The sequence below is a fragment of the Calliphora vicina genome, chromosome 4, assembly GCF_958450345.1.
Source record: "Calliphora vicina chromosome 4, idCalVici1.1, whole genome shotgun sequence".
NCBI lineage: Eukaryota > Metazoa > Arthropoda > Insecta > Diptera > Calliphoridae > Calliphora > Calliphora vicina.
This window is the reverse complement of record NC_088783.1, coordinates 55,086,963-55,099,173: the sequence shown is the minus strand read 5'-3', so window position 1 is coordinate 55,099,173 and position 12,211 is coordinate 55,086,963. Positions and strand designations below refer to the sequence as shown.

Below are 12,211 nucleotides of genomic sequence, written 5' to 3'. Positions count from 1 at the left end.
ATTGTTGGAATATCTTTATTATTAATACCAAAAATGCATTATACATTGCCGGCAGCTAATTTTGTTCTGTTAAAAATGAGTTTGAAAGTGATTAACAAAACATATTACTAGTCTTAACAGATTACTATGCAACCCTTTTTAAATTATTGTAATTGCTCATATGGTTTGGTAGTTATAAAGAAATTTCTGAAATTACCTATTAATTAATATTAATCATACGCTACCCATCACCATTAATAACATAAAAGATAAATAATAAATATTACGTAAACTACTGGTCAGATTTTGAAAAAGTGTAAAGGAAATTAAAAGCGTAAAACAGAAGCTTTCAGAAAATATTAATTATAAGCAACCTATTTGTATACAAACTGAGCTATAGGCTGTTGAAGTGATTCACCTTAAGTTTAAAAAAAAAATTAAAATTTAAGAAAAACTCTGCAAGTTTCTGATACGATTTCAAGTTTACCATTTGTTGCATTGCAATCAAAATTAATTCTAAAGTGAACCTCAAATAGTTGAAAGATTTTTATTAATCAACTATGTAATTAATAATGCAATTACTGTATTTTGTTCACTAGAAAATGTGTTTGATTAACAAAATTAACAAAACATATTACTAGTCTTAACAGTTTACTATGCACCCCTTTTTAAATTATTCTAATTGCTAGTATGGTTTAGTAGTTATAAAGAAATTTCTAAAAATATCACATAATTAATATTAATCATACGCTACCCACCACCATTATTAACATAAATGATATATTTTAAATATTTGCTAAACTACTGCTCGGATTGAAAAAAAGTGTAAATGAAATTTAAAGTGTAGGACAGAAGCTTTTAGAAAATTTTAATTGTAAGCAACTTGTTTCCATAAAAACTGAGCTACAAGCTGTTAAAGTTCGATCGACTTGAGTTTAAAAATATAAGAATTGTAAAATATTTTAAACCTTTTGTTCTTTAAAAGTCGAGCCATTGTCTCTTCCTCATTTTGGCGGCTTCTACATTACTCTTTGGACAGTAGACCTAGTTTCATGGCGTGCATTCGTATGAAACCATTAGCCTTATCTGCTTGAGTCAAAATCCGTAAGTAAATTCGTCCTGTCAGCTTCATACACAACCAAATCGACTTCGCAGTACATGCTGAATAAGCATTTGGCTAGATATGTGGTTCATAATCTAACTTTTACCGAGACATCTGATATTCCTTCAATATCCCCAGATATTCAATAATACTCATGGAAATTTAAGTACTTGACAATATTGAATTGAATAAAATAGATTGGATGAAGAAGTAAAAATACTAGGTTTTGTTCCCTTACATTTTTTTAAATGTTTCCTACTTGTTTGAATACCACTATTATTTATGATTTATGTTTGCAAATAAATTCAATAATTTATATTTCAAAAGCCCTCTGATTTTAAAGGTCAAAAGGAGTACTTAATTTAAGCACAAATTAGCGCACATTAATTAGACAAAATAAATAATAAACAAAACTAAACTAATTAAATACTAATTAAAATAATAATCAACAACCATAGATTACGATTTAATTTATTTACATATACATAATCATACATATTAAAAACATAATGAATTAATTAAGATTTACAGAAAACCAAAAATTTTGCTTCCACTCATAAATGACAGACGCAAACAACATGAATCCCAACTAAAAAAAAAGGACATACTAACAAAATATGGTTTTGAAATTTAAATGAAATATTACAACATAAAGAACTTGAAATCAAAAACACACAATTTATACAACAGATTTTATTTTGTGAAAAATAAAAATATAAAAAATTTACTAAAGGATTACAATTAAAGCTAAAAAAAAATATTGAATAGCAAAATTTTTTCCAAAAAAGACTGTAGTTGACTTTTTGTTTTCAAGTGTTTTTTGTAAAAATAAATACGAGTATATACATACCATAAATATTAAAATAAAGTTGACTTCATTATGTTGGTTATTTATTTGTATAAAAAAAAGCTTTTTTTAATTTAACCAATGGCATTTGACATGTTTATACCAAAAAAAAAAAAGAATAAAATAAAATAAAGCCTTTTGCATCAAGTATTAAAAATTAATAATAAATATAAAACGCATAGTGCACTTAGTTTATGAAATAAAACAACAAAAACCTAATATTTTATTATTATTTTGAATTTTTTTTAGCGTTTAAAAATTAAATAAGAATTTATAAAAAAAAAACCAACACCGCTGAAATAAACTTAATTAATTAAACATTAATGAATATTGAATTTTAATTTGTTTATGAAACAAATCTTTAAAGCTTATAAGCTTTTTGTAAAATGCTAAAGAATTAAAAGGAAAAAACCAAAAAAAATATATAAGAATAAAAAAATTTATACAAAAATGTTTTTATAAAATTGTGTTTGATTTACAAAAATGGGATTGGTTGGTGGAAGCAGTAAATGAGTTTAAAAATATTAAAAGGCGTATGAGTAATTTTAATATGATTTATAGCAGGTAAGTGGCGTATTAGTAATATTTATTTATTTTTATTGAATTCAAAACTTAAAGTCAGCTACACTTAATCTATAGCTGTGGGAAATTTTATTGAATTAGAAGTTACAAATTTTGAATATTTTTAGGAAAACTAAATTTAAAATTTTTTTTCAAAACTTTTTTTTAAATTGTTTTTCAAAATTTTTTTTAAATTTTTCTTAAAAAAATAGTTTTTAAATTTTTTGGTGAAAAAAAATTCGGTTTAAAAAATATTTTTAATGATTTTGACCCGTAGGTCCAACTTACTATAGCCTTATATACATCGTTACAATAGACTTTCAAATATCTATCATTAGATATCCATATTGTCTATATAGATCCAAAATAGGAAAATAATCGAGGTTTTCCCGGTTTTTTCCTTATGTCTCATCCATTTGTGTGCCGATTTTCCGAGCCGGGAGAATTCCCGATATATTGATGTATCAGTCATGTTTGTAAGTTATTTGGGGGCTACGGAAAATTGATTTCAACATACAGACGGATATGGCAATATCGACTCCGCTATTTATAAAGATCCAGAATATATATACTTTGTATATTCCACTAAAAATGGGTAAAAAGTAATTTATTATTATGCCTAAGAATCCAATAGTTTTTTTTATTTATTCTATCTATATAATACATACACACACATTCAATTAAACAAAACCTACTCCTACGTCATCAACAAATTGAAATAAAATTTTTGCCAACTTCGATTTCATCGAAAACCGAAATCTTAATACCAGGCTTGCAGAAATTACAAATAGTATAGCTTTTTTAGATTTATTTCCCGCATATTTAATATGCGGGAAAAGTGTTACATAATTTTAGGCATAAGTTTAAAAACGATTATAGTAACGCCTTAAGGTATGCTGTGATTTTCGTGAAAGTGCTAAATTTGCACAGGGTGACTCAAGTATTCGTTATTTTTAATAAAATTGCGTGCTGCTTTTTGGAAATTCTGTGCGCCTGGTGTTAAGGTTTCAATTTTAGAAGTTGAACAAAATTTCTTTTCAATTTGTTGATGACGTATGTGGTGAGTGAGGCCGTACATGAATGAAGGCATGTGTAAACACTAATTAATACTGTGTTTGTTTGTGTTGTTGTTGTTATATGTATGTAGAAACAATGAATGCTATTATATGAGATGAGATAAAAAATGATTTTTATACCCTACACCACCATAATGGGGAGGGTATATTGAGTTAGTCCTGATGTTTGTAACGTGTTAAAATATTGTCCCAACCTTAAAGTTTTCCAATCCGCTCTGATCACTTTCTGAGTCGATTAAGCGATGTACGTATAACTTTGTAATCAAACTACAGATCTCAATTTCAAAGATAATTGGGCAAAATTCGGCAGAAACTTTTCTATTGCCTCAAGGCCAAAGCCTAATTTGGTTAGATTCCAATACCAGAACCACTGAACAGCCCAGCCCCTACTTTCCATGATTCACCACTAACAGGTGGTAAGTAATCTTGTTATATTAATTTAAAGGTTTATAAAGCAAATTTTTAATGAAAATTTTGTTTTATAAATAAGGGGGTAAATATTTAGATTTTTTTTTAACTGAATTAAAAACACATGTAAGTATTTTAATTGATTTTAAATATTTTCTTTATTTTTATGTTTAAACTTTTAATTTCACCTAAAAATATTTCTTTTTTTAATTATTTTTATTATTATTATTTGTTTTCTGTTACTGTTTTTCACATAATTTAAAATTTATCACTCATATTTTTTTTGAAATACTTTTTTCTTTAAAAATAGCAAAATGACGAAATAAAATTAGTTGTCTCTTTTTTCTCGACTATAAATACATTAATTTAAAGTGAAGGGAATGCATACAAAGTTTAACTAATTAATTAATTAGTTTAAAATAAAGAAAATCAATAAAAATAAAATCTTAATAAAGTGTGTATACATACGTATGTGTATAAATGTAATTGTAAGTAAGAAAAATTTATAATTTAAAAACTACATATTTATTAGTAAACATATGTATGTAATTGTAATTATAATTATAATAATAGTAATAGTAAGATGTAATATAATGTAGTAAAGTAAAAAATAAGTGTTTAACACTAATACATATTTATAATCATTTTCTTTTGTATTTTTTTATAGATTTTCATTAAAGAACTTAAACACTAAGTTGGCTGGTATTTATTATTTTTTTGTTTTGTTTTAATTTTATAAATTTATACAAAATACATACTAAATAGTTGAAGTTAAGAAATCAAGTGTTAACAGGGAAAAACAAACATCACATCAAGTCTCTTCAAAATTTTTTAAAAAATGTTTGTTTGTTTGCATTTATTAAGATTTTGTTTGTGTTTTCTTTTTTTTATTATTCTTTTTATATATTTCAAGCTTTTAAAATAGGATTTTAGTTTTGTTGATTCAGAAAATAAATTCAATATAGGATTGGTATTTGGTTTATTAATGTGATTCGTTTTGTTGCAGTTTTGTTTTTTTTTTTGTTTTTCTTTATTTATTTTTGTGTATAAAATAATTGCATTTATTGTATTGTTTTACATTTTTTGTGTTTCTTTTTTTATTTATTTTGTTGCTCAAAGAAGCTTTAAAGTGTTTTTAATTTGCAAGCAATTGACTTTTTTTTATAGATTTATATTGTATTTTATATTTTTAATAAGTTTAATAAATTTTATAAATTTTCAACCATTAAAATATAAATAAAAAGTTCTTAATATTCTGCTGTATTTTATATTAGTTTCACTCACATTTGTTTTTCAGGCATTTTATTATATTTCAAATTGATTTGTACACTTTGCGAAAACATTTTGATAATGGCATAATAATCGCTGGTAAATACTTTTAAAAAGCTCGGTATATTCTTAACAGCTAATTCAGAACAAAATTGTGGATATTTACGATAAGCCGGTTGCATATCATCCCATATTGTTAATAAATCACATTCGTCTCTAAATGAATAAATAAAAAATAGTAAATAAATTTTCAGTACACAAAAATATACAAAATATTTACCTTGTTTCATTATTACAATCACTTAATGCCACAATTAAATATTGTATTTTTAATTGAGAGCATTGATTGTAAATATCTGATGATTGTTGGCGACTAAACATACTATAAACATGTTCAGTTCGTTCACTGTTTTAAAAAGTTAACGCAAATTATTATTTGTTTTAATACAAAATAATTATTATAATATTTACCTTATCTGTCTCATTTCCAAATGAGCATGATTAACAATTGGCCTTCTCGTTGATAGATGTACTGTGCCAATTATATCAATAGGTCCTGTTATATAAATTTATTTTAATTTTAAAATATTTGTTATTAATCTTGAAGCTTAAAGTAAACATACCTGCAAATACTGCATCTTTTTCAGTGTTCATTTTAATCCATTCCAACATTGTGTCTAAATCATCATGTCCCAATTTAAGTTCGTTAGAGGGGAAATATTCTTCTTGAATGTTCTAATACAACAAATACAAAACAATTATAATGTTAAACATAAAAATAATGTTTAAACTTTTTCGATAAGTGTAGAGGATTATTAATTCAATTATCAAATAAAATTGTATCTCCATTACAAAATAACTTTAAAAATGTATTGAATGATTTAATTTTTCTTCAATTCAAATCTATTACAAAAAGGATTAAGTAAATTTTGTTTAAATCATTTTATAAATGATCAAAATCAAAACAAAAATAAAACTGATTGAAGAAAAACAATATTTAACTTAATTTGTATTAGATTTGAATTAACAAAAATTTAACCATACATGAATTGAGGCTATCAGTGCAAAAGTGGAGTAACCTCAAACTAATTATTTAGTAGTAATGTAAGCACTCTAAGTAACACCAGAACAGCAACCAGAAAAAATTTTGGGTACACCACTTAATTCATTAACTTTAGTGAACTCTATTTTAATAAAAGCCATTGCATGAAGCTAAATACTTTATGTTGGGAATGGTTTTATGGAAAGATTTGCTGAAATTTTGAATTCTAAATTAAAATTTTTTTAATTAAGCTTAAATTTAATTGAATCGAAGCTTGAACTCTTCCTTAATTTTCCAAATCCTGTTCCACGAAATGCTTTATTTGTTATTCTATTCTCTATGAAATTCATAAGCGAAAGTTTTTCTAAATAAAACGGCGGGTTTATACTCTAATTGAATTTGGGCATTCAGTTGCAAAGGTATTTTACATGAACTGTTCATTAAAATTTTCTAAATTATATAAACCGGTTCAGTTTTCACGCTAAATGCTTTCATACATTTCTAAATGAACCGCTTCATTCTTCATGCTTTCCAAATTAAATCATTAATATAGACCAAAAAAAAATTTAAGAAACAACAAATTTTTTTTAAAATTTAAAAAAAAAAAAATAAAATAACAATTCGAAAAAAACAAAATTTCCAAAAAATTAAAAAACTTTGGAAAAAAAAATTAATTTTGTTTTTACCTAAAAATATTTAAAATTTCTATTTTGAAGTATAATTTGGTGAAGGGTATATAAGATTCGGCACAGCCGAATATGGCTCTCTTACTTGATTTAATTAACATGTTCAGTTTTGATGTTTTTCTAAATGAAACTAGAGTTTTCTTGCTATTCTGAATGAACTGGTACGGTTTTCTTACTACTCTAAATGTATCGGTTCAGTATTCACGTTTTATTCAAATGAATCGGTTCAGATGTAAGTTTTCTAAATGAACCGGTTCGTTCTTCATACTATTCCATATGAAATGGTTAAATTTTCATACATCTCCCTGTGAATTCATTAATTTTTTTTGTTTTTTTGATGTTTTTATAAATGAACCGGTTCAGTTTTCTTGGTATTCTAAATGAACTGGATCAATTTTCTTACACTCGTGGTTTTTTTTCAAATGAACCGGTTCAGTTTTGATGTTTTTCTTATGTTTTCAAATGAATCGGTTCAGATGTGATGTTTTTCTAAATGAACCGGGTCAGTTCTGCATACTATTCTTAATGAATCAGTGAATTTTTCATAATATTCTTGATGAACCGCTATTCTATATGGGTTTATTTTGTATGTGATTCTAAATGAACCGGTTCAGTTTTCATGGTTTTCTAAATAATCCGTTTCAGTTTTCATACTACATATTCTAATTGAACCTGTTAAATGTTCGTGTCCACTTTTTAAATGAGTCAGTTTAGTCTTCATGTTAGTATACCCTTCACCATGAGTGGCATGGTGGCAATTTCCAGTATGTATATATAATCTGGATCTTTATATATATCGGAGTCGATATAGCCATGTCCGTCCATCCGTCTGTCCGTTTGTATTCAACTTTCCGTAGCCCCCAAATATCTTATTTATGTACATGATTCATACATTTCAAAGACCTTTGCAACGGCGTATATAAGGCAAAGTAAGTCGGACCTACAATGCGTTAAAATCCGGAAAAATATTTTTTACCACTAATTATTTTTTCAATAAAATTTTGTTCACTGATGAATTAAAAAAAAAATCCATAAAATTGTTTTAGATAATAAATTTAAAAAACTTTTTTTTTTGAATAATTTTGAAAAATATTTTTTCTTAAATTTTGTTTAACAAAAAATTGTAAATGTTTATTTTAAAGTATAATTTGGTGAAGGGTATATAGCCGAATATAGCACTCTTACTTGTTCTAAATAAACCTGTTCACTTCTCAACATATTCTAAAATATCCTTATAATTTTCAAATAAATTTACATTTTTAAAAAGATATTTATCGCTTTATATTTTATGATCACTACTTTCCAAACAAACAAAAATTAAAAATATTAAAAATACTCACCCTGATTCCTGGATTAATAATGCTGGTTAAAAACACTGACAGATAAGCAGTCCAAAAGATGCGACGATTTTTCTTAGACATAAATGAGGAACATATTGTAGAACCAAGAACACAACCTTGTGTAAAACATAAGAAAAATAATTTCCTAATACTGAGACCTATAAAAGCGAATACAGCCATTTGTAGAAAACTGTATAAATAATGAAAACTACGATAATTGCAGGTATTATCATCGTCATCCACCTCCGCATCAGTCTCATCAGCCGCATCAGAATTCGAAGACTTTTGTTGTGATGTTTTGGAAGATGACGATTTGTTACCATTTACGGACGGTTTAGATTTGTTTGTTGTAGATGAGGAAGAAGAATCTTTTTCTTGTTCATTTGTTTCAATGTCGCTGTCTGGTTGTTCCTCTTCTTTATCTTTAAATTTATCTTCAATTTCATCTTTCTTTTCGTTTTGATTTTCCTTAATTTGTGTAGATTTTTTATCTTTTTGTTCACGTATTTCGTTAATTTGTTCTTTTAGTTTTTTTATGTCATTCATAAACTCTAAATGTTCATCTGGTTTTTCTTTTTTCAATTTCTTTTTCTCTTTCTTATAGCGATCGTAATCGTAGTCACATTTGGCAAAGAGTTCCATGCATTCATTAAGCATAGCTTCGGTTTCTTTTTTAGACATATCGGGCATACTGACATGATGCTCTTCAAGGAAATCTTCTAAAATGTATTTTTTTGCTCGCTCTACCACTTCTGAATTGGGTTCTTTGGGTTCTGTTGATTTGCGCCATTTACGAAAGAATTTTGCCATTATAACAACACCATATAGACAATAAGGTTTAACCACTAAGTTCTTGATGAAACCCCAAAGTTCTGACCACTCCATGCGCGCATAGTCAGGATTGCAAGCTGATAAACTAGTAACAAAATTTACTTTAGCCTGCAAACCCCAATGTATAATGAGATCTCTGTACAGAGCATATGTATTCTCTACTGGCTTAGCTATACCGGTCAATTCCAACAAATCATTTATTGTGCTCTGCGAACAGATTGATAATAAAACTCCCAATGGAATGGTTTTAAAAAGAAATTCAGCGGTATTTTCGGTTATACTAGATTCCGTATCTTTTTGTGGCGTTGTTGTAGCTGATGAAGTTGATGTTGTTGTTGCTGTTGTTGGCGCTGTTGTTGGCGCTGGGGTTTGTTTATATAAACGTATTGCGGTAATTAATGATAGACCAATTAGCGGTCCCAATTGCCAGCCAAAGAAATAGCGTCGATTTCCTTGTGAATAATAGTATGCTATCCAATTAGCCATTAGTTGGGATGAAACATAATCGACTGTAAACATTGCCACAACACGATTGGGAACACGACTTATAGACCATGGCAACATGAGTATAAGTATTTGACTTGCAAATATTATTGCAGAAAATTGCCAACTTAGAAGTGCCATTGTTGTAAAATAGGTAAGTTTTAAAGTCTGAAAATAAAGAATAATACATTTTAAATTTCGAAAGAACGGATTTAGTTTTCATAATTTTTCAAATGAACCGATTCAGTTTTCAATCTGTATTAAAAGAACCTGTTTGGTTTTCAAGTTGCACTAAATGATCCAGTTCAGTTTTCATGCAATTCAAATGAACCGGTTCAATTTTCATGTTATTCTAAATGAACCGGTTCAATTTTATGTTATTTTAAATAAACGGGTTCAATTTCCATGTTATTCTAAATGAACCAGTACACTTATCATGCTATTCTAAATAAACCATTTAAATATTCAATATTCTAAATAAATCGTTTAAATTTTCATTATTCTAAATAAATCGTTTAATTTGCATGCTATTCCAAATTAACCAGTTCAGTGTTCATACTATTCTATCTGTTTTCGTGCTATTCTAAATGAACTGGTTCATGTTATTCTTAATGAACCGATTAAATTTTCAGGTTATTCTAAATGATCCAGTCCAGTTTTTATTATTCTAAATAAAACGTTTTAATTTGCTTGCTATTCTAAATGATCCGGTCCATTTTTTTATTCTAAATAAATCATTTCTGTTTTCATGTTATTATAAATGATCGGGCTCAGTTTTTATGCTATTCTAAATAAACCAGCCCAATTTCTATTATTCTAAATAAAGCGTTTCAAATTTCATGCTATTCTAGGTGGACCGGTTCAGCTTTCACGCAATTCTAAAATGAATCGGTTCAGTTTTCGTGCTGTTCTAAATAATTTTTCTAGTTAGAATTTTGAATCAATTAACCTATTCACTTTTCATGCAATTAAAGTATTTTGATGAATTATTTGAGAATAATGTTCTTTTCATATTCAACATTTCATAATTTTGAAATATATCATAACATTTTCAATTAAGCTTACCGGCACTATGGACATTGTATGTGTCTTCCTTTCCGTGACCCGATTAATGCAAACACACAAATAAAACATTTGTAAATATATCGCTGGAAATGCAAAATTTTCTCTGGCCATTGGCCGCTCATATATTTTCGAGGCGAAACTATGAAACATAATGTACGAAGCAACCGCATAGATGCCACCAAATATATTACGGCTCAATAGCAGGCCATACATATAGATTGTTAATATTGTGATACCACCCAAAATCCAAACACATTCCAAGTAAAATTGCAAAGACTGTCCCTCACAACGGCCATATTCTAGGGTCAAGCGTATATCATCAGAGCGCCAACAACTTAACAACGATAAAAGACCCAATTTGCTATTTGAGCGTAACACATGATAAAAGAACCTAAAAAAAAACATAAAAAAGACAATAAAAAACCAACATAATACATACGGACAGGCACTAAATAAACAATAAACATTTTATCAATTATTATCAAAAGCCTATGTATGGGTTGGGGTGCCGTGATTAAGTGATGCATGTGTACTTACCCTATTGTTATCTCTGGCAATACATGAAATCTACTCAAGACATTTACACTGTTTGGATATTCAATGGTAGTGAGATTTGTCAATTGATCTATGCCAGTCCAAAAGTCTGGTGCATCTGTAAGCGTTTTATAGAAACTATAATACAATGCGTCTTCACGACGAAACAACGATTCACGTTCCAACTGTGTCAAGTGGGCCACATTGGTGCGATTTTCAAATAGAGATCTTACATGATGAACATACAGAAAAAAGAAGCCAGTACCTAAACAATATTAATTATTAATATAAATAATTTTCTTTAAATTAATCAGGGTTCATTTCAAGTTACCAATAAATGCTTGGGCCAGCATTAATACAAGTTTTGTTTCCTTCATATCTTTTGATTTTGCAACTTTACGTGCTTTTCGTTTATGCTTTATTTTCCCTTGGAAACCAATTTTCTTTCTTCTCCAGTTTCCAATACAAAAATTGAGTTTTCTTTTGTTTGAAGAGAACAAATATGCAATTATTTATTCATATTGTTTTGTTATTTATTTTTATGCAGCCGTCTTTAAACAATATATTAACAAAATATGCCTTTCTATTAGTTTTTCCGGCACCAATTTGTACTGCTTCAGCTACAATAAAAAAGTTTTTTATGTGAAAAATGACTTTGACAATCAGCTGTCAGCTGATTGTCAGTAGTTTTTATTCAGTCCTCATAACCGTTAACGTTAATTGGGAGTTAACGTTTTTAACCACAAAAACTTCTCAACAGCCCAATTATAAAAAAAAAATTTCAATTTGAAATATTGAGAAAAAACTAATTTGAAATTCAAAAATCTAAAATAATATTAAATGCTAATTTAAATTTAAAATTAATATTGAAAAGATACAAATTGAAATTCATAAAAGCAAATTAGTATTTAGAATGTTATATAATGTCATAGAAAATCGGTAAATTTTTTTTTATATTTTCCCCAAAAAAAAATATTTAACCAAAACA

The 12,211-nt window shown here is 27.2% G+C and overlaps 1 protein-coding gene across 1 annotated transcript; it reads right to left on the bottom strand.

Moving 5' to 3' along the window:
- Positions 1–4,106: 4,106 nt before the first annotated feature.
- On the bottom strand, positions 4,107–11,851 carry LOC135956631 (C-mannosyltransferase dpy-19 homolog). Its single transcript, XM_065507174.1, has 8 exons — positions 11,555–11,851; positions 11,227–11,488; positions 10,690–11,080; positions 8,311–9,792; positions 5,866–5,977; positions 5,714–5,798; positions 5,523–5,648; positions 4,107–5,458 (listed from the first exon to the last, which is right to left on the bottom strand). The coding sequence occupies exons 1-8, from the start codon at positions 11,598–11,600 to the stop codon at positions 5,254–5,256; spliced, it is 2,709 nt and encodes a 902-aa protein (XP_065363246.1). The 5' UTR covers positions 11,601–11,851; the 3' UTR covers positions 4,107–5,253.
- Positions 11,852–12,211: the final 360 nt, after the last annotated feature.